Source organism: Nilaparvata lugens, chromosome 2 (assembly GCF_014356525.2).
Source record: "Nilaparvata lugens isolate BPH chromosome 2, ASM1435652v1, whole genome shotgun sequence".
In the NCBI taxonomy this organism is placed as follows: Eukaryota; Metazoa; Arthropoda; class Insecta; order Hemiptera; family Delphacidae; genus Nilaparvata; species Nilaparvata lugens.
This window is the reverse complement of record NC_052505.1, coordinates 32,662,219-32,686,174: the sequence shown is the minus strand read 5'-3', so window position 1 is coordinate 32,686,174 and position 23,956 is coordinate 32,662,219. Positions and strand designations below refer to the sequence as shown.

The window sequence follows — 23,956 nt, the reverse complement described above, 5'->3', positions numbered from 1 at the left end:
AAGAATATACATGCTAAAAGACGAACTTTAAACCCTTAAAAACAACCCTTAGAGTTAAAATATTGCCAAAAGATTTCTTAGTGCGCCTCTATAGGGCCAACTGAACATACCTACTAAATTTGAACGTTTTTGGTCCGGTAGATTTTTAGTTATGGGAGTGAGTGAGTGAGTGAGTGAGTGAGTGAGTCAGTCAGTCAGTCAGTCAGTGAGTGAGTGCCATTTCGCTTTTATATATATAGATCATTTCTGATCTTGAATGAGTTTTGTCCAAGCACAGTTCTCACGAAAAAATTCCAAAGTTCAATACCAGTTATAGGTATCCTCTTGGGAATTCTTGAATAATCAACCACAAAAGTCAAGTGCATGGCATTTCTTCTGTTATTAAGGACTGAATGCGATGGTAAACATAAACAGAATCATTCCTGATCACGAAACTTTGTACAAGCACAGTTTTCACGAAAAAAATTTTCAAAGTTCAATATAAGTAATAATGCTCCATATATCAATAGATGGAGTGCATCTAACGGGTGATTTTCATAGAACATAATCTCACGAACTTACGTCATTAGCGAAATATCAATGTTAGGATAATGTAGTTAGTGATGATGATTCTAGCTGAAAATCAGGTGTTTTTCACAATACAAGGAGCATTATGGTCATGAGTACCTGGAAATCTATATGACATAGAGTGCTCTACCTGATCTCAGATTGTAGAGTACACAAATACGCCCAGAGGGATTTTGAATTATACATCTAAATGGTGACAATCGGAAGATATTGTTGATCAAAAACTAAACTTCATTAAAATATTGATTTTTTTCTTCAAATTTCACTCATTTTTAAAAATCATAACTCAGTACTCATTGAAGATAGAGAGTTCCGAATGATCTCATTTTATAATCTAAAAAAAGGCTAGAGCAAATTTTTCTGTCCGATTACGAGATTTGGCAAAAATAGCTGAAAACTGGAAAATGAGCCGAAATTACGAGGTTCTTGGGCCACCCTGTATCTAGCACAATAAAATTTTGCATGAAGAAATTGGTTCTGGACTTCTCTTATGTACCCATATAATATATTAAAAAATCAGAACTACAATATAAATTGGATGCACCAATGTATATAGTGACTGGACTAATAAACTTTGCAAGAATTCCATGTTGCACCAAGAGATACAGAGTAGCCTATGGACTGTCTAATAGTTGGAAATTATAACTTTCATGGAACAGTACAGACCATGGAAATTGAAATCCCCGAGAAAAATTCCAAGTATGAAAAATTACGTTACGAAACATAACAGGATGGTTGCACAAGGGTTGGAAATATGCTAAATACACCTGCCAAAAGGTCTTGCAGTTTTTTTCTCCCTTGACCGTACCATGCCCCCATTTGGATAGGTTTTACCCGAAAATGTTCTTCGTGAAAACTGTGCTTGAACAAAATTCATTCGTGATCAGGAATGATTCTGTATATATTCACTATTGCATTTAGTCCAAAATAACAGGAGAAATGCCATGCACTTGACTTTTGTTGCTGATTATTCAAGAATTCCCAAGAGGATACACATAACTGGTATTGAACTTTGAATTTTTCTCATGAAAACTGTGCTTGTACAAAATTCATTCGTGTTAAGGAATGATCCAATATATGTTCAACATTGCATTTAGTCTAGAATATCAGGAGAAATCTTATGCACTTGACTTTTGTGGTTGATTATACAAGAATTCCCCATAGTTTCACTATTACAAATATTGAACTTTGATTTTTTTTCGTGAAACTGTGCTTGTACAAAATTCATTCGTGTTCAAGAATGATCCAATATATGTTCAACATTGCATTTAGTCTAGAATATAAGGAGAAATCTCATGCACTTGACTTTTGTGGTTGATTATACAAGAATTCCCCATAGTTTCACTATTACAAATATTGAACTTTGATTTTTTTTCGTGAAAATTGTGCTTGTACAAAATTCATTCGTGTTCAAGAATGATCCAATATATGTTCAACATTGCATTTAGTCTAGAATATCAGGAGAAATCTCATGCACTTGACTTATGTGGTTGATTATACAAGAATTCCCCATAGTTTCACTATTACAAATATTGAACTTTGAATTTTTTGTTTCGTGAAAACTGTGCTTGTACTTAATTCATTTGTGGTGATGATGATTCAATAGATCATGTTTTCGACTTGAATACAGTATTTTATTTATTCAAAGTAATACAAATCGTACTATCACGCCTGCATATACCGCCTGCATGAGCGGTAGTGTAGCTGGCAGGTAGCCAGCATATGGAAATAATCATTGATATGTATGTCCTTGACTCCATCTTCAAAAGCGTCTAAAAAAAAACTGGGTATATGTGTGTGTGTGTGTGTGTGTGTGTGTGTGTGTGTGTGTGTGTGTGTGTACACGATATCTCATCTCCCAGTTAACGGAATGCCTTGAAATTTGGAACGTAAGGTCCTTACACTATAAGGATCTGACACGAACAATTTCGATCAAATGCAATCCAAGATGGCGGCTAAAATGGCGAAAATGTTGTCAAAAACAGGGTTTTTCGCGATTTTCTCGAAAACAGCTCCAACGATTTTGATCAAATTTAAACCTGGAATAGTCATTGATAAGCTCTATCAACTGCCATGAGTCCTATATCTGTAAAAATTCCAGGATCTCCGCCCCATCTATGCAAAGTTTGATTTCAGATTCTCAATTATCAGCCTTCATATACAATTTAAACAAGAACTTTCAAGTGGAAATCATTGAGCATGAAAATCTCTGCAATTAATGTTCAGTAACATTTCCACCTAGAATTGAAAGTAAGCTTGAAATCCGAGAAAATGTGATTATTAAATTACAAACTGTTGGCAACTGTTGGTTCTATTAAATCATTCACTACGAAGAGATAGCAGATATAGTGTGTTTCCAGCGTTATTGACCTATCACCAGCTGTCTCATATCTTTGAATAGTAGGCTTGAGATGCGCGAGTACACTAGCGTCAGGTGATCAATTTTCTTAACGGCAAGGAAAGTTGTGTGAGTGCGCCACACCAGATTTTTGTTATTCGTGATCATTATCTAAAATGATCCAAAAAGTTCAGTCACTATATACATTGGTGCATGCAATTTATATTGTAGTTCTGATTCTTTTAAATATTTTTTTGGTACATAAAAGAAGTCCAGAACCAATTTCTTCATGCAAAATTTCCTTGTGCTAGATACAGAGTGGCCCAAAAACCTCGTACTTTCAGCTCATTTTCCAGTTTTCAGCTATTCCTGCCAAATCTCGTAATCGAACAGAAAAATTTGCTCCCGCCTTTTTTCTAGATTATGAAATTCTGAATAGAATGAGACTCTCTATCTCCAATGAGTACTGAGTTATGATTTTTCAAAAATGTGTGAAATTTGAAGAAAAAAATCAATTTTGATGAATTTTAGTTTTCGATCAACAATATCTTCCGATTGTTACCATTCAGATGTAAAATTCAAAATCACTCTGGGCGTACTTTTGTGCTCTACAATCTGGGATCAGGGAGAGCGCTCTATCTCAAATAGATTTTCAGGTACACCTGACAACAATGCTCCTTGTTTTGTGAAAAACACCTAATTTTCAACTTCAACCATCATCACCAGCTACATAGTCTTCACATTGATATTTCACACAATGATCATAGAACATGATCTCATGAACTCATGTCATGAACTCAGCACTCATTGGAGATGAAGAGTTCCGAATGATCTCATTTTATTCAGAATTTCATAATCTAGAAAGGCGGGAGCAAATTTTCTGTCTGATTACGAGATTTGGTAGAAATAACTGAAAACTGGAAAATGAACCGAAAATGTGAGGTTTTTGGGCCTCCCTGTATCTATCACAAGGAAATTTTGCATGAAGTCATTGGTTCAGGACTTCTCTTATGAACCCAAATAATATATTGAAAAATCAGAACTACAATATATATTGCAAGCACACCCCCTTTTTTATGTTTCAATATTGACTGGACTAAAACATTTCGAATAATAACGTGTAGGTAAACCTGATCTCTCACATTAAAACATAATAAAACAGAACCTCCAAGGTTATTTAGAGAAATCGAGATCTAGCCGATCTGAGATCCTCCTGTCGTGATTAACGACGGCATTCACGCACAAACCAACCCTCACCTCTAGCAGATAGACGCCAACTTGACAGGTGCTTGGTAGGCAGAAACAGCTTCGAGAGACGTTTCAATTATTAGGAACTGATCTAGAGCTTGAAAAATGAGAGAGTTTTGATTAATCCTATTATATTAAGCGAACAATTCCTGTATGTCTGTTTATATTTTTATAATATCTAGATATTTTTATATCTGGTTATTTATGTTCAACGGATCTTGAAAACGGCTCTAACGATTTCCACGAAATTTGGAACTTAGTAGGTTTAAAAATTCGATTGCACTAGGTCTTATCCTTGGGAAAACTCGCTGAATGACATTAAAAGGATAATTCATCCTTGGCTGAAACAGCTGTAGATAGTAAAAAAGTGAGTGAGCGATAGAGTATGTGAAAAATCAAAATATCGCATCCCCGAATCTCATAAGATGACGTGTAGCCAGCTGTGAAATATAAACACGATCATTTCAGAGAATTGTGTTCTGTTTATCAATAAATAAAAATAACGAGCGAAGCTCGGTGCCCCGATATATGGCAACGAATTTCATATCCACTGAAATAGCTGGAGTTACTCTTTCCCTTCTTCTCCTCTCCTCTTTCATTTTCCTGCCTATCCTCGTTAACTTTGACCACATATTCCCCTCTTCCTTCGCTCACCCGCCACAAATTTCACTCACTCCCAATTTTCGAGACTGATAAATTCCAAACCAGTGGAAACATCGATTTTCATGTTTGAAACTATAACGAAGTTCTTCTGATATATCTGTCATCATGTCTGTTTGTCCTACATGGAACAGAACATAATAATTAATTTATTCTATTGTTATCTACAAAGTTCACGAACATATAGCAGGAATACAATCATGATTATACAATCATTTCTATAGTTCTACACTAACTGATTGCTCATAACTACGATGAATTTGCCGAGATTCAAATTAGGAAATGAAAATTTAAATTATTCGATTTCAAAATAGCAGAGGCACCATGATTATAGAAAACTACCAGCACTCTTTCTATAAAATCACAACTGGTTTCAAGTATCAAAATTTATCATGACTTTTTCTTAAAATATTACTCACTTTAACACTTGAAAATGGCATAAATGCTCGAAACTAGCTGTGTTTATATAACAAATAGAAAAGTACTACAGTACGAGAAAAAGTGGTTTAGAGTACTACGTTGGTTGGTTTATAGTACTACGAGGAAAGTACCCATTGTAATTTTCTATGATAATTGAGCATTCAAGTAGCCCTTCAGAAAGATACTGTTAAAAATATTGCTTATTGTTTTGAAGGGACGGATTCAAGGATCCAAAGGTTCAAAGAACCCCACACGTCAACCGAAGCTTATTGTGTTTCCAGGAAGTATGTTAGTCAGGCAGACCAATACCTGTGTTCTTTACAAGAACCAGGAGTTTTTCCTATACTAACATCCCATTCATCACCTGGTCATAATCCAGTGTGATATGTTTGGCAGTCTCTTTAGACTGATTAGTCCTCGTGACCTATGTGAATTCCACTACTGGTCTTTTTGTAGGTTCTTCCGTTGAGAGAGGGGACGCCAAACTGCCTCTAGGGCGCCCGGCGCCTGGCCACCCTCGGCTCAGTCTCTTGACCCACATTTGTGCCTGGAGTTTCACCCATCTTTGGTCTTTTGGGTTTTTGTTTTTGCCCCTCCAAAGCTCTGCAGGGTCAAAAGCCTCATCTCTCCCAAGAAGCTTTACCTGAATGGCCACCCTTCTTTGAGCAGTGGCGAGCTTTGGCCTCTCCACCCACAAACTTGTGACCTTCGTGAGTTCCGCTCCTGGCTTGTTTGTATGTCATTCCGCTGAAGGAGGGGCCGCCAAATTGCCTCTAGGGCACCTAGCCACCCTCGACTTAGCCTCTTGACCTACATTTGTGCCTCGAGTTTCACCTATCTCTGGTCTCTTGGGTTCTTGTTTTTGCCCCTTCAAAACTGCCCTGACGGGGCAGATCCCGTGGGTTTGAAGGCAAGGCAACTTCTGGAGTTGTCTTGAGGTCCATTTTAGTCGATTCTTACGACTAGCGTATCTACTGTGGGTGAATTCTGGTTTTCAACACATTCTCGAGTACGATGATCGACTCAAAGCTCCCCCAACACACAGGGGGCGTTGAAAATATAACAAATATTTACGTTTGTGACAGTATTTTACCGCCAAATCAAGGAATCAGACAGAAAATTTAGCTTTCATCTTTTTTTAGATTGGGAAATTCCTATTGAATTGAGATCATTGGAAACGCTCTATCTTCAATTAGTACTGAGTTATGATTTTCAAAAATCAGTAAAATTTCAAGGAAAACCAAATTTTGATGAATTTTAGTTTTTAATCGAAAATATATTTCGATTGTTATCATTTAGTATTTTTGTGCTCTACAATCTGAGATCAGGTAGAGCGCTCTATCTCGTATAGATTTCCAGGTACACCAGGCAACGCTCCTTGTATTTTGAAAAAACACCTTATTTTTGTTTCAACCGTCATCATCATTGTCTTCACATTGATATGAGATTTCGCACAATGATATAAGTTCATAAGATGATGATCACCTCATACTATGAGGATCACCCGTTAGATACACTCAATTTAGTGGAGAGGCACGCATAAGGACACCTCAAGGATCAAAATTTAAAACACTCATAACTTTTGACAAAATGATTGTATATCATTGTACAAATGAATTCATTGTTATGAAATGGATATCATTTTTAAAGTCGCATTCTTCTCGGCTCGTCAAGGCGGTTCAAAATCATTCATCAGAAGTCAAATTTGATCAAAAAGTTAAAAGATTTCTAGTAAACAGAGCTGTAGTATTTTTTTAGCAGTTAACTTAACCTGATGACCCGTCCAGCGAGAAGACGTGACCAGGGAGATATCTACTATTCATGGAAAGTGAATTCAGCTCACCTAGTTTTAGGCCATTATCGATCTTGTTAACAGATTGAACCATCAAGAAGATATGAGAAACTGGGTTTGTTGGTCATTAACTGGTCACACCATATTGATTCCTAGTCAACCAAACGTTATTATTTTCGGTGGCTACACCATTATAGATCTCTAGTGTAGCCTATCGACTACCTGTATTATTTGTTGGCAGATAACCCGTCCTGTGAGGAGTCACGACAGTTGAGCAAGGAGATAGCCATTTTGAAAAGCGTCGGGCGACACCGCAACGTCGCCTCAATGCTTGGCTGCTGCACACGAGGCATTCGCCCCCTCCTCATCATCGAATTCTGCGCGCTCGGCGACCTTCAGAATTTCTTGCGACAGGTCAGTCGAGCCAATTATTGATGGATACACTTCCACTTTTATCGCCTTATTACGTTCGCCTGAACAGTTCAACCAATTATTGATAGATGCCTTACTGTATCACTTTTATCAGGTTATTGTCTGCTTGTTAGCCAGCCAATCAGCCAGCTACGATTTTCACGTCGAAGTAGCATGACCATCGGCTAGCTCCATTTTTTGCCAATGGTTACCATTGTGAACATTTAGAAACCGCACATATCGATAACTGCTCAATCCGTTTTATAATTATTTATATTTATGCAACAGAAATAGGAAGATGGAAAGAAATGAGATATTGCAAATGTAGAAAAATGTATAAAAAATGATGAATAATCAAAATTCTCAATTAATTGCTTTTTTTATTCAATTTATTAGTTTATGGATAGTGGCCCTCATCAAAGTGTCTTGTTGCTTTTCTCCCTGTTGTCAATAATAGTATTAGCAGAAGTCTTCGAGGTAGATTATAGCAATTAAATTGAAATATCGTTCATTTTTTTGAATTCAGAAGATGGAATTCCTGAAATCTATTTGCTCGATTAATGCTTGTTTTCACTAATATTATTACTATTGTATTTTTATAACTTTATAGTGGAAAAACACTCACATTTTTGGTCTGGCGACGACCGTTTCGTGCTGGTGTTGCACATTCTCAAGCAAAACAGAAACTGAAGTAGTTAAGGTTATGAGGGTGGGTATTTGGTTAGAGTGGCAGTTTATGGAGGAGAATTTAAACGAGTTTGTCAAACAGGGTGTGGGAGGAAAAGTTGATTTGGTCATTTAGAATATTGTTTGGCTGTTGTTTGGTGTAATTGTATATTTAAAACTGTTCCCGTACATATAATTTTCTGTTTTTGTGAGAATAGTGCAGTATTTCAAGGTTATTGTTTATGTCAGGGTGTGTTTGATCAGTGGAGATAATGTGTTCTGCAAAGGTGGAATGGGAGGAAGGATGAGTAATGGCTCTTACGTGTTCTTTAAATCTTATATAAATACCCACCCTCATATCCTTAACTACTTCAGTTTCTGTTTGGCTTGAGAATGTGTAACACCAGTACAAAACGGTCGTTTCCACATCAAAAATGTGAGTGTTTTCCCACTTTAAAGTAAAGTTATAAGAATACAATAGTAATTATTATTTATGGAATGTGCAACTATGAAACCTTAACTGTGTAGGTTTCAATATTATTATGAATTGCTATTCAATTATTATTATATTATTCTGAATCCTATTTCATCATTATATATTATCATGAATGTATCAACTTATATGAATGCAATGAGATTCGATTATATGATTATATGATCAATCAAACATTTTTATTGAATTAATTTTCTACCAGTATACACCAATACATACATTATGCGCTGGAATTATTTCAACCGTTTTAGAGTTTCATGCCTCTATGAGTGATTGAAAAGTGAGGAGTGTAATTGGTTCAATCTATAAAATTTTTTTATTTCCAGGCGTACGAAATTGTATCAAGAGTGAACCTGGATAGAAGTAATGCATCATCAGAATCAGAAAGAGTGACGTATGCTGACCTTATGCGATCGAGTAGCTATGGTAAGAATAGTCTACTAACAAACCTAAAAAATAATTATACTAGTCCAAATGGGTGGGGGTTCACAGGAATGGTCATTGAAATTCTTGTGGAGTGGAAGGTTCCAGAACGAGCTGATCTTGCGGCGGGGGGGAATTAGTTAACATAACGGCTGATGGCCTGTTTTTGAGCCTCGTCAAAAATAGCAGCACATGGACGATTTGATTTTTGCGAGAAAGGAGGCCAATCAATGTCATTGAACCGGGAAATCACGGAGCCAACCTCTCAACAAAAGTGGCAGCGCAGCTTCCAAACATAATATTTTCTCCTCTATCAAATAAAATCACATTATATGAATCAATCCATATTAGATGCCTATGACAACATTGCTTTTCAGTTCCTACTAACCAATAACCATGTTGTGCCGTTCTATAAATTTAGAAAGTTAATTTGGAATTTAGAATTTAGAAGCACACACAATATGCTTGATAAACATACTTAATGCCAGAGAACGGAAATCCAGAAATGACAAAAGAGACAACGAAATAGAGAGAATATATCAAATATATTGTCGCCTTTAACAGTTAAATTCAACAGTTAATAAACAAAAATTGAGTTGCATCATGAAAACCGAAAATAGAATATTACTAAATTTAGAAAATAATCTCAGATACAGATAATCAGTAGTACACTATCTGTTTTACTTTGCATCACCATATATTAAAGTTCAAGATTGGATCATGAGAAGCTCAAAGGACTCTAATTTCAGATAGAAGAATTGAAAGTTACCATAGATATTTCTCAGAAGTTAATCATGAATAACAATAAATATTTAAAAGAAAGACCAAAATAAAACTCAGAAAACTCTTGGTGAAACACTATCAAAATATTATCAAGTGACAGCAATTTTCCAAATTCCCAACCAAATAAGGCATGATTCAATCGAACACAAATTCCTTGCTTTATATAAGGTCATGAACCAAGATGATGCTCCAGGAAAATCGTTGATTTTCCTAGTAGTGTGCCTTCTACGCACACACTCACAACGTCGACACTACAACACAACGCAGAAAAGTAAAACAGCGAAATAAATTTTCATAACAGACTAACTCCTCATGATGATTCGCATAATCCTCATCATTCATAATTGAAACAATGAATATTGTTCAAATGTCAATAGAAAATCTGTTCTAAAAACGGCTCTGCTACCTGGTTCACCTTGCAGCCTACTTGTACAGTGTTGGGCAGGGAGTATGGATGGCATGTCGCCTCATCTTGTTCAAACCATACAGTATTGACGCTGATACGTCGTCTTCTCAATTGTGGCAGAAAAAATCACGCAGCATCGTTCATCGTTCATGGTAACGATCCTTATTGACATTGACGGTTCGACCGTTTCCTCAAAAAAAGTAAAGGCCAATAATCAGTTTTATGGGGCTACCTATAAAAGCACGTGTATATATGAACAAACCAGCCCTTGAAGCCCTGAGTGAAACAATTACACAAGAAATTCGAGAAGCTTCAGAGGAGTATGGACAACGTCTCAGGAGTGTATGGACAAAATCGGACAGCCTTTAACAGATGTTATTTTTCTTACATAATCAATGTTTTAATTCTTTCCTCTTTAGTTTTCATAATGGCAACATGCAAGGTACACACTTAAAAAATAGATTTCGAGTTTCGTTTAAAAATGAGTGAGTAACTGTTATTTCAGATCATCCTTACCTCCCGGTCCAACCATTTATAAGAGCGAGGCCACATGAGTGTTTTTTCAGATGAGTTGGCCCCTCAGGAAGCACTGCGATCGGCCGATTGGGTTAGCGTTCGAGAACCAACTGATTCGGAAAGCTGGATCATCGGGAATCAACCAATCGGAGAGCTTGCTGCCCTGCCGACGTCTGAAAAACGCTCGTGTGGCCTTGCCTTTATAAATGATTGGTCTATTATATCGTTTGAATACCTACTAGAATATTTTCTTAATAACAATGATATATTGCACTACCTAAACAATGTTTCCAGTGAAAATAATATTGCCAAGTCCTACACTAGTAACATGGTTGAAATGGGCTTCTGTGTTTTCCATTTTCAGTTCTCAATCATGTTCCTAATCTCTATCACTGCTGATGAAATTATTATTTTTGTCATCCAATCAAATTTCGACCGTGTTGAAAATAAACGTTTTAAAATAACTATCGTCATAATAATTATGTCTCTGCTAATTTTTTTTTAGAAATTCAAAATGATGACATCAGTGGAAAGTATGAGACACTTGTTGGATTCCCAATTGTTATGAACAAAGCTTACGACATGGATAACAGTAAGTAATATCTCAAAACATGTTAAACACAAAATTGTTCGCATCATTATCAACTGATATTTTGTAATTCAAATTTAAATCTAATCTATGATATTGTTTTCCAAAGTGAGGTGATAGCAACGCAACTAATCAAAAACCAGTGAGTTAGGTGCTCCAGTGTCTGTTGCATTATGGTATCACCACTTATTGCCATAATATATCAATACTACTATACTTACAAAAAACCGAACTCACTCATTTACTCACTTACTGATAACGATTTCTGGATAAACTAAGGAATTTAGTAATGTATTGAAATGAAACTTAGAATTGGTCAATAGCTACCTAGGTTTAGTTCGGCTTATAAAGCATGTAGCCTACGGTAACTTATTGTTCTTTCCATCTCCCATCCAATAAAACTGCTTGATATACGTGTTTGTCTTTTCGGTCTCAAAATGTTATCGTTTTTTTCAAAGTTTGAAATTTTTCAATTAATTGTAATTAATTGAATTCAATATAAGAAGTATTTTTTTTTATTTAAGAATGATTTTTGTGTGTTTTGTATTTTAAATTGAGTGTGTAATTGAAGAATGTTAAGTGACACATGATCTAGCTACATTTGAACTGTTGTATAAATTAGAATTGGAACCGTTTTGGCCGTATAAGCCTGTGGTACTTTTCTGTAAGTTGTGTAATTTTCATCGATTAAATGAATAAATGATAATAAATATTATGTATTATGCCAACATTTCTTTCCATCTAGGGAGAACACCATTCCGCATACAAAATTCTATGAGAGTGAAAATTTTATCAATTATTATTAAAATTGAATTCTAATAATAAAATAGATTTATTTATTCAAATTATGTTCTTATTCAGCATTTCAGTAATTCATTTACTAATTCAGTAAGCAATTTTTGTTTGTTTGGTGAATCTCAAAAACGATTTCGATTGAATTTGGATTGGAAATATCCCACAAAAATAAACTATCTTCTAATTTCCGTTAAGAAGCACGAGTACCCTATGAAAATCATATATTTACTAAATAATATTTTCCAACATGTTCTATAATAATATGTTAGACAATGTAAGCATTTATTCTGAGTAGCATTTCAAAAAGCATGTAGGAGGAGAATCTTAATATTATGATAATTTTCAAAGTAATGAATGATAATGATTATGATATGTATAGGGTAGAAATTGGATGGATGCAGTTGAATTGACAAAAAGTGAGAGGGAAAGAGAAAAATTGTACATTAAAATGAGTAAGAGACATCTGCCATGTGCTGAAAGCATTCATTTCCCCAAATCAATATGAATCTAGTGTAATGGTGATTAATACAGGATTAACTCTATAAATTGTGTCCCTTTTTTCTAGTATGAGAATTTTACAGACCAATACCAGTTAATAAATTGTTCTATTGATGATATTTCCAGGCAAATTATGGCATGCAGCAGGAAGTATTTCAGAGATGGATTTATTGTCATTCACAAGACAAATAGCTATTGGAATGGTAAGTTTTGTTATTGGTGAGTGGTGATATTCAAAGAATTAACCTAGTAAATCATATTTTGATTTATTCAAACGATTGAATTCTGATTCACATGTGAATAAGGAAATGAATATTATGAATATCAGTCAAATTATATCAAATGAATAAGAATAACAAAGAATAAACTCAATAATTTATTAAGGTTATTTCACAACATAACATAGAAGATAACATACTGTGATATATTTTTCAATTTCAGGAGCTCCGCCCCATCAATGCAAAGATTGATTTTAGATTTTCAATTATCAGGCTTCAGATACAATTTAAACGAAAAAAGTGGAAAAGATTGAGCATGAAAATCTCTACAATTAATGTTCAGTAACATTTTCACCTAAAATTTTAAATAGGTACGCTTTAAATTCGAGAAAATGTAATTATTCAATTGCAAATTATTGTTGATTCTATTAAATCATTCACTATGAAGAGATAGCAGACCTCATGTGTATCTCCAGCGTTATTGCCCTGTCACCAGCTGGCTCAAATCTTTGAATAGTCTTATGACTCAATAGACTTGAGATGCGCGGGAACACTAGCGTCAGGTGAATTTTCATAACGGCAAGGAAAGTTGTGTGAGTGCGCCACACCAGATTTTCAACTTTTTTCTTGCAAGTTGTAACACATGGAAGAGTATCCACCTTTGTTGAAAATGTAAAAAACCTTAGTTCCTTTCCTATCAAATTACAATTTTTGATAAACATGAATTCATATTGCAAAATTCATCCTTCCATTGTCTTTTATTGCAAAATAATACTCTCCTTCATGTACAGAGGGAATAAATAGGTAAAATGCTTTTCTTTGATTATTTTATCATGTTTATTGCAGGAGTACTTGGCGAATAACAAAGTGGTGCATCGTGATCTGGCAGCACGAAATGTCCTCGTGTGTTCTGATTTAACGTTGAAAATATCCGACTTCGGCCTAAGCAGAGATATTTACGAGCAGAACTTCTACTCGAAAAAGGGCTCTGAAAGACTACCAGTCAAGTGGATGGCTATCGAATCTTTCCTCCATCAAATTTATACTACGCAGAGTGACGTGTCAGTACCATGCTTTTTACTGCTTCTACATGCATTAAATTTGTGAAAAAGCTCAAAATCGTACGTAAAAATATTTTGAATTACTTGTAGGCTACCTCAGAATCCAATAATAAAATATAGACAATTTATGTTCAACATTTCATGAATAAAATATAAAACATCATTTAAAAACAAGATAGATGAATTTCAAAAATAAGTATGATCTCTACTTACAACATTCATACAATTTAGTCTATTGATATTATTCACATTCTCAATCATCTTCCCTGTTTCTATTATTCAATATAAGTCTAGTCAATAAAGACATGGAAAAGAGGGCGTGCTTGCAGAATGTATTGTAGTTTAAATCTTACAACTCGAGGACAAATAAGTTGATGTTGCTTTCCATGACGAAACACTATATAATAACTCTGTTGTAGTTCTGACACTGTCACGGGTGCCCACAGCATGTTTTGATGTCGCAAGTTGCGACATGAGGCTGAATTTGGGGGGGGGATTTTTAGAAAAAACTATGGAAAATTATGGAAAATGGGAGGGAATTTTCAATATACAGTATCTGAGTAGCTGAATGGATGCCAAATTTTGGGGGGGAATTTGCGACATTGACCATGGGGGGGATGGGCACCCCTGGACACTGTATTACTTGTATAGGCCTACATACAAGTAACACGTACAGTGTCAAACTACAACAAAGACAAATAAGTGTTTGATTATGATTAAAGCTGAAAGTCTGGTGTACCGGTACTGGTACAGTATATCACAATGTATTTGAGATTGAAGAAAGAATCGTATTGGTCTCAGGAAGTAGAGGAGAAAATTAAGCCCAACGTGATTTTGCTTTCTGAATTTGAATGGTGACAATCGAAAGATAGGCTTTTGTTAGTTCAAAACAAAAATACATTTTCACAGAACTTTGACTCATTTTTGATACATTGTAATTCATCACCTACTAAATGAATATGAGAGTTTTGAATGATATAATTACATTCGAAATGTTATTAGCTTAAAAAGGGTGAGAATGATTTTTTCAGTCCGATCAGAACAGAAAATTCGTGATTTTTGAGCCACTCTCTGTATTTAGCACAACAAAAATTTGCATGAAAATAACGATTGTGATGTATCCAAATCAACAAATTGGAAAATAACTACAAAATATGTTTTGCTTGCACATGTAGGTATAATATGGTGTCTGCACTATATTATCAACATTATTGTATTGTATAATATAAGCCTGTTTTTCTAATTGTATTTTTCAATCATGAATAGGTTTCCTTTTTCCTCTTCTACCTCTTTTTCTTCTTCTTCATCCTCTTCCTCTTTTTTTCTTCTTTCTCACTCTATCTCTCTCTCTCCTCTTCATCCTATCCTCCCATCACTCTCTCTGAATAAATAATGAAAAATATAAGTCTCGTTTCAAAACAGCTGATCATTCAATCATGAGTTGAAATGTGAAAATTTTCAACTCACCGATCCCTATGTTAGCAAAGGCAAAAATTGAAACTTTGATCATTCATTCCTCATGTCCAGGATGACTTTTTTCAAAATGTAAGGAGGAGCAAAAATGAAACTAGATAAATTTCCTTCAAGTTTTATTCAGTAGAGTATTGTAACATCTCTTTTAACTTTCAAGATATTAACTGTTAAAAGAGTAAACTCTTTGAAAAGACAGTTTTTCTTACACTTTTTTCAACTTCCAGGGCTTATTACTTAACAAATAATATGTACCGTACTGAACGTTGAGATTTAGAGCAATCATTTATCTCCATTTTGATGTATTTTTCATCATTTTATGCTTTCCATCAACTGTTATAGCAGCTTTAGCAGCCTAGTGTTGAGTGTGAAATTCTCAATGTAGCAACAAGTGTCAACTTGTCGGTACTCCACCTTTAGCACAGGGGTCTGGGATGAGGATTCTCAATATGTTCAGCTCCTAACAAGTCTTAATGGAGCTGCGGAGTAAAAAATTGTGTCCCAGATATTGTGTCCAAATTACATTGTTAAATGATCTATTGTTACTGTATTGAGAATTCACACTCAACACCTAAGCTGCTATAACATTCGATGGAAAGCATAAAATGGTGAAAAAATACATCAAATTGAAGAGAAATGAATGCTCTGCATCTCAACGTTCAGTACATATTTTTTCCTACAGTTACCTTGAAAAGTGACCATTCCTGCACTGATTACAGAACGCAAAGGATCACTTTTCCTCACTAGTGCGCAAAGTGATTACTTTGCGTACTCCAGATTTGCAACATGGCAACACAAAATAGTTAGTGGATTATATGGATGATTGGTGCGCGAAAACCAAAATTGAGTTGGTTAGAATGACTGTGTTTGGATAAGAATCATTTCAATGGCTACATTCATGATAAAATCTCATTCTAGAAATCCAAAATAAGAATAATGTTCATGTGAATCATAATTAAATAATTAATTCTCATCATTGAATAATAAATAATGTTTCTCTTCTATTGATAATTATTATTGCAACTGCAAGCAATGAGAAATGTAGTCTAGCAAATACACATTATGAAATTTGAATTTTGAGGTTAAATAATTACCATTCATTGATATCCATGTGAGTAAAAAAACTACAATCAAAATTCTCTGGTGTCTATATTATTTTTATTAATATTTTTAGGCTAATTTGAGCATTTTTTTTGTAATTTGAGACCGTTTGTAGATCTAAATTTCTGGAAACTGTTTTTAGATAGTTGGAAAGATGGAATGAACGAAGTTACTATTTTTTCCGCTAGGTCGCACGCCTGTCGGTTCTTCATACTTCCATCATTCAAATCAGCCGTTGGCGTGTATTTTGAATGCAAATTTTTTGTTTCTTGTTTGATTTTCATGGTAATTTGTGTAAAAAATGGATGTGGATAGTGTTGAATGTGATTGTGGAAGAGAGACACAGTAAGCATCAGCTGTAGCTCATAAAATTGACTAATAATTGAAGAAAAACAATGAACATAACAATTAACATACAAGAAAGAAAAATAAATTTTTGAATTCCACTCTCACCCTTCGAAAAAGGTAAGTTAGAAAACCCTGTAAATACTAGATCTAAAGCAAAGTGAGTAAAACTATATTATTTCATACCTATGTAGAAAGGAATTATTTTCTAACATCAATCATATTATTTTGTTATTATAATCTTCATTACAGTACTATTCTATGATTTTTGTAGATGAGATAAAAATAAATGACTCCTGGATAACTCTGAAATATCACATCTATTGTCATTTCCATTAACTTCTGAACATTTCTGTGTGTAATGATTGCAATACTTCATTATCAGCAATTCAAGAGCCACAATATAACAATCAAAAAAGTTGATAAATTATGAGCTATTTTTACCATCAATTACCTATTTTCTACATTTTTTATTATTATATCGTATGAGATCGAGTACATCACATCATTTTATTTACAAAGTAAAAGTCACACATTAAAATCAGTGCATCAAGCCATTGGATGAAATTTGGTGTTGCTTGATGCACCTCGTCAAGGTTTCCATTAAATTTAAAAATTGGACATTCTAACATTAAATGATTGATTGTCTGTGTCTCAGCGCCACATTTACATACAGCAGTGTCAGCAAAGCCCCATTTATACATCAGACCTCCACATCTTCCATGGCCAGTGCACATTCGGTTCAACCGAGTCCATGTTCTTCGTGGCAGTTCAAATCCTGCTGGTCTTATGGTTGGATCCAAATTCCAGGCACTGCCATTCTCAGCAAAATTATGCCAATGTTCTCTCCAGGCATTGGATAAGTCAAAGTTGGAGTCCACGGAATTGCATGGAGCATTCCTGGGTTTAAGCCGCTGTCTTGGCATATTTTTAAGGTCTTTATGAATGGGTAGGGTCTGATTTTTATTTATTTCAGCAAACAAGCTTTTAAGAGCTTTATGACGTCTCAGTTGTGGTGGTGGAATATTACTCAACACAGGGAGCCACTCTCTAGGAGTTGACTTGACAGTGCCTGAGATCATCCTCATAGTTGAGTTCAAAGCTGTATCTATCTGCTTGGTGTGAGCACTGTTCATCCATACTGGAGCACAGTATTCTGCAACTGAATATACCAGGGCCAAACCAGCTGTTCTCATTGTGTCTGCTGAGGTACCCCAAGATGAGCCAACAAGTTTTTGCAATATGTTGTTTCTTGTTTGCAGTTTTGCTCTCAGCTTTTGAGTGTGGCATCTGTACGTGAGCGACCTGTCAAGTGTAATTCCTAAGTACTTAGGAGTAAAATTGTGTCTCAGTACTCTCCCATCAAGTGTAATATTCAGAGCAGTACCTGCCTCCTTATTATTTAGGTGGAAACATGAGGCCTCTGTCTTTGATAAGTTTGGACACAATCTCCATTTTCGAAAGTACTCCTGCAGATCTGTAAGGTCAGCTGTTAGTTTGTCCTCTGCCGCATTCATACTCTTACTCTGCACAGTCAAAGCAGTATCATCAGTATAGATGAATTTCCTTGCATTCGTCTGTGGCAGGTCACTTATGTACAGATTGAAGAACAATGGGGAGAGGACCGATCCCTGAGGAAGACCATTGTGGAGCTGCCTCATTCTGCTCTCCTTGCCACCCATATGCACTGAGAATACTCTTGCTGATAGCATGCTGCTCACCAAGTTATAGATTTTCATGCAGGGGATAGTTTTGATTGATTTGTACAGGAGTCCCTTTATCCAGACAGTATCATAGGCAGATGATAGGTCTATGAAAACAGCAGATGTTTTGAGACTCTTCTGAAAACCACATTCTATGTTTGTCATTTCTTACATTCAATGGTAACTATAGGAAAAATTTAATGTGAAATACATGCGCAAAGCTCCTTTGCTGCACTCAAGAAACCATCATTCCGCACTCGCCTGCGGCTCGTGCGTAAACGTTTCTTTCGGTGCAGCAAAGTGTCACTATGCGCACTAGTTGCACAAATAACTATTTCGATGCTTTTTTGTTGAGTAATAAGCCCTGGAAGTTGAAAAAAGTGTAAAAAAACTGTCTTTTCAAAGATTTTACACTTAAAAAAGTTAATATCTTGAAAACTAGTAGAGATATATCACAAAACTCTACTGAACAAAACTTGTAGGAAATTTATCGCTGAAATGAAAAAACACAACTTTTAAACCATTCTCATCCTTTAAGCACAAGGGAAAGCTGTGAAGTCAAATATTCTGCTCCAAACATTCCCTTCAATTATTTTTTTCAATTCAATTCAAAAATTCTTTATTCCTCATAAAAAACAAAACAATATGATTTACAATTATTCCCCTGTCAATCGATCTATTGTTGTTAAACTGAAGATATTACACTCCACACTATAACGGCTGCAAAAATCGTAGGGAGATGCGTAAAATAATGAAATAGTACATGAAATTGAAAAGAATTATGATGCTCTATGAGGTCATGATTAGCACGGATTTTTTCAATCAATCGTTAAAGAAATCGGAGCCGGAAGGGTGTTTCTTAAAAATTGACATCTTCGAGAGCTCATACCTAGAAAACTATGAGAGATGAGGGAAAATGTAACAGATGAAACTTGTAGGCTAATTTGTAAGCTTCAATTTTGTATTCGACAAACATTTCCATATTGTTGAAGATATCTGCAAAACACCAAGATATGGTACTATCAAACCACCCTCACACCCTTAGCACAGGGGTTAGGGGTGAGAACTTTTGATATGCCTACCCCCTTACTGTCCTTGAAAGTGCTGCGGGGTCAAAAATTGTGTTCCAAACTTTTCCCTCTATAATTTTTCGTTGACTGGACTAAGTTTCAAAACCCCGATATTCCAATCCTCCTATCGTTTCGCCTTAAATCATATAGAATGGTAAACTCGTATATGTTAAGCTGAGCAAATTTTCAAATTGTACAGATATGATCAGCCATTTGAAATAGATACGCATGATCGTCTGCTGTCGTTTGAAATTGAATTCGACAATGAAGTTACAACCAAGTTTAGGTTGGGTGTGGAATGAGAATATTATTTAATAATAATTGGATCTTGGAAATCTTTCAAAGCATTTATGAAAACTCAATCATCATCCACTTTAATTTGGCGTATTAAAATTTAAAGATTGGTTCAGTGGTTACTGAGATCTCAGGGTTGAACTGTGCATTAAATATATATCGAATGGATTATTATTATAGCTTTAATGGAGATAGATCTGTGATAATTGTTATTCAAATCCAGAAAATGAAGCTAGAGTTTCAACTAACATAATTATTATTAATTAATTATAATATTGAAGTTCAATTTTCAAGCAATTTACTAGTCGGCTTTATTACAGAGTGATGCACTACGCGTATTGTTTACTCATTGAAATTGAATATTTGGTACGGCAACATGAATACATGAATCATTTGCCACTTGACATGGGAACTCCAGCATCTGCCGTTTTAAAAGTCACTTTTGTTATTTCGGAACATTATTATTAGGTTGGCAGCTCTGACTGCTGTGAAAACAAAACTGATGGATCGCGTCCGAGTGGAAATCCAATTTTGAGTGAAATTAATTCTCAATATAGGCATTTAGTGTACAAGTTTCAAGTTTGAGAACGGTCTGTGTCAGGTGAACAAATAGGTTTTATTTAAACTTAAACCAGAGACTAATTTTGATCGTTGATAGTTTGCTAATACAGTTATAGGTTAGAAAATATTAACTGAAATCCAAACTTCCACGCGCAGCTGGCTTCGTATTTGGACTTTGAACTCCCTGCATCAACCCTTGAAATGAAAAATTACCTACCAGACATTCCAAGGAGGGAAAAATTAGAGACAAACCGAATCATCAACAGAGGAACTGCAACATACCGTTATCTATTGTGGCTACAAAGGCTTATCCATTTACCTCTACGAAATTTTAAAATGATTAGACGCCGAGTAATCAGATAATCAGAGGCTATAAAATCGCGTGATTCTTCTCAATAAGATTTTATCGAATACTTCCTTCACCATATTTATACACGAAACAGATGCTACACTATGTCGATAATAGAGGGGAAACTAGATAAGATTCTTGAGAAGCTAGAAAAGCTAGACTCTCTGGACAAAAAGGTTGACGCATTGAATTGTCGTTTTGAAAAAGAAATAAAAGAGATTAGATCTGAAGTTCTCCTCATGAAACAAAATGCAAAGAGTAACGAAGAGAAAGAGCGAAAATTCAATCTATTAGTATACGGTGTTTCAGGTAGCAACTTTGTTGACATGAATGGAAAAATCATGAATATGTTGAAGTATCTGCTTCCCGATATAAATAGCAATAGCATCAAGGATTTATGGAGGACGAATAGAAGAAAAGATAGAGCACCAGTACTTGTGAAATTCAACTCCATTATTACTAAAAATATGGTATTGAGGAAGAAAGGGAAACTCCAAGAAGAAGAACACTTCAAAAATGTCCAAATCAAGGAGGATTTGACCCAAGAGACTAGAGCGATCAGAAGAGACTTGTTTGCGCATCTATTGAAGTTGAAGAGTGAGGGAAAACATATTGTAATGATAAAGGATAAGCTGAAAGTAGATGGAAAACTCTGGAAACTCAAGTCAGCTAAGTCAGCTAAGTCAGCGAAGCGGGCGAGAAGTGAGGAGTCATATTCGAGGAAGCAGGAGGAAAATTATAAGAATTTTCATGGCGAACAGGTTGTCAAGAAAGGAAGGAAAGTTGGGAATAGCGGAAGCATAAAAAAGTTTCTTATTGAAGCCAGTGGTACAAATGGAAAAATGAGTCAGATAAAAGATCTGAAAGTAGTTATAAATAGTGATGGAAGCGTTTTTGAGAATTCAGAAGGAGAAAACTATGGAAGCCAAGGAGTCTGTACGAATCAATCTTAGCAAATAATAAGAGGAGAAGGCGAACCTGCATATGACGGAGCATTAAAACCCAAAATATCACAAAACCAACCCTGCCATCGTTCAACTGAATTACGGGGCAATTACATGACACTATTCTGGAATATAGGAGGCATGAACAATTTTCATTTATTAGATCTTGAACAGTTGACTGTTCTCTCAGGCTTGGATGTCATTTTTCTTTGTGAAACCTGGTTGACGTCGAATTGTGTGCCTCTTCCCCGGGTGATCAATGATAAGTTTAATTGCATCTTCGTGAATGCTATAAAAAATAAGGACATTGGCAGACCAAGTTCAGATTTGATCGCATTGGTTAACAAGCTACATAGTTACAAAATAATAGATCAATCGCCGTTCTGGCTTGTACTCCTCATTGAGACTACTAAAAATAGAAGATTTGTGGCTTGTTGCGTGTATTTTAGACCGTCTGATTCAATGCAGGTTCTGCTTGATCTCTTCAATTCCGTGATGCATGAAATATTGGAGCTCTATGGAGATTGTGAGATTTTCGTTGGTGGGGACCAGAATAGTCGCATAGGTATTTTGAATAACATAGACGACCCTGACGTTTTCGAAGATAGTCGCATCCGAGAGGTCCAAAATACACAGGATTTCACCGTTACAGCAAGAGGAAAACTTTTGGTGGAGTTCATGGAGAGTCATGGAATGTATGTTTTAAACGGCCGTACTGATAGCGATAGAGAAGGTAACTTTACATACTTGAGTAATAGTGGCCGTAGTGTTATTGACTTAGTCTGGACCAACTTCCACGGCTTAACTTCTACAGTGGATCTTGAGATAAGTGATGATTATCTAACCTCAGATCATCTGCCATGCTTGTTGAGTATTAGCAATTCATATGATCAAGAATAGGAGAGGAGAGACACACCGGCCGTCAGTCGAAAACAGAAACTCATATGGAATCCAAATCTTGAAATACCGTACAAGGAATATTTCGAGCAGAGTACAACCCAGGCTTTACATCTAGGTGCTGAATCGATGTATAATAACTTGGTACAAGAGATAAAACTATTTGGGCAGGCTCATGAAATGCTCCGTAGTAATCACGGCGGTGTTCAGACTCGACGATGTGTGGATAAACCATTCTATAATCAAGCATGTCGACAAGCAAAAAAAGCTATGTATAAATCATTTAGAATTTATAAAAACAGTAACTTGGAAATTGAATGCTATCAGGGATATTTGGGATTAAAAAGAGAGTACAAGAGAATTGTGAGAGAGTCAAAACGGAATTTTCACAAGGAACAGGAAATTAAACTGAGCAGTGTAAAGAATTCCAAAGAGTTTTGGGGAATGATTCGCAGGATAAATGGTCTGAAACCCAAAAATAACAGCATCGACCTGAAATGTCGGCAGGATTACTTGCAGAAATGCTACCCGCCGAGAATTGACTGCACAACGTGGGATGTTCTCGACGTATTGCATCCATTCTTTGATGCCCCTTTTTCTCTGGGTGAGCTGCACTATGCAATCAGTAGATGCAAATCGGAGAAAGCTGCTGGGCCTGATATGATAACAAATGAGTTCCTTATAAATCTCCCCTTCAACGGAAAATTACTGATTTTGAACATGTTCAACAAAATTTTAAACAATGAAACAGTCCCCAAAGGATGGAGTAAAGTCAATATGTTCATGATTTTTAAGAAAGGAGATAGCAGCCGACCTGAAAACTTTAGAGGAATTTCTTTGGTCAATTGTATCTGCAAGCTTTTCACTCAAATGATGAGCAATAGGCTTTCCTACTGGATAGAGTATGGAAATCCATTGAACGAAGTACAGAATGGTTTTCGCATGTCTAGAGGCTGTATGGATAGTATATTTACTTTAAATGCTTTGGTTAGTTTGCAGATTGTGAAACAGGGGAGGAAAGTGTATGCAACGTTTGTGGATTTCCAGCGAGCTTTCGACTCCATAAACCACTCATTGATGTGGGAAGAACTATACAGATATGGTATAAGCAGGAAGAGGATTGCAGTTCTTCAGGACTTCTATCGCAAGGCTACTGTGAGAATAAGTGCTGCTAGTGGCTATACAGAGGAGGTTCCAATAACACAAGGAGTGATGCAGGGTGACACTATCTCACCGATCCTGTTTGCAATTTTTATCAATGATATAGAAGACTATTTTGTGAAGAAAGAGTGTAATTATGTCAGCATCAATGAGAGGGCGGGCTTGAATCTCCTGTCA

At 35.6% G+C, this 23,956-nt stretch overlaps 1 protein-coding gene across 1 annotated transcript in view; it reads left to right on the top strand.

The window, feature by feature from the left end:
• The window catches only part of LOC111053840 (tyrosine-protein kinase receptor torso), a 320,170-nt gene that overhangs the window by 265,312 nt on the left and 30,902 nt on the right, over nucleotides 1-23,956 (top strand). The window contains exons 12-16 of the mRNA XM_039421048.1: nucleotides 7,267-7,439; nucleotides 8,922-9,021; nucleotides 11,229-11,315; nucleotides 12,732-12,808; nucleotides 13,670-13,884. Coding sequence (XP_039276982.1) covers nucleotides 7,267-7,439; nucleotides 8,922-9,021; nucleotides 11,229-11,315; nucleotides 12,732-12,808; nucleotides 13,670-13,884 — 652 coding nt within the window. The remainder of the gene's footprint in view (nucleotides 1-7,266; nucleotides 7,440-8,921; nucleotides 9,022-11,228; nucleotides 11,316-12,731; nucleotides 12,809-13,669; nucleotides 13,885-23,956) is intronic.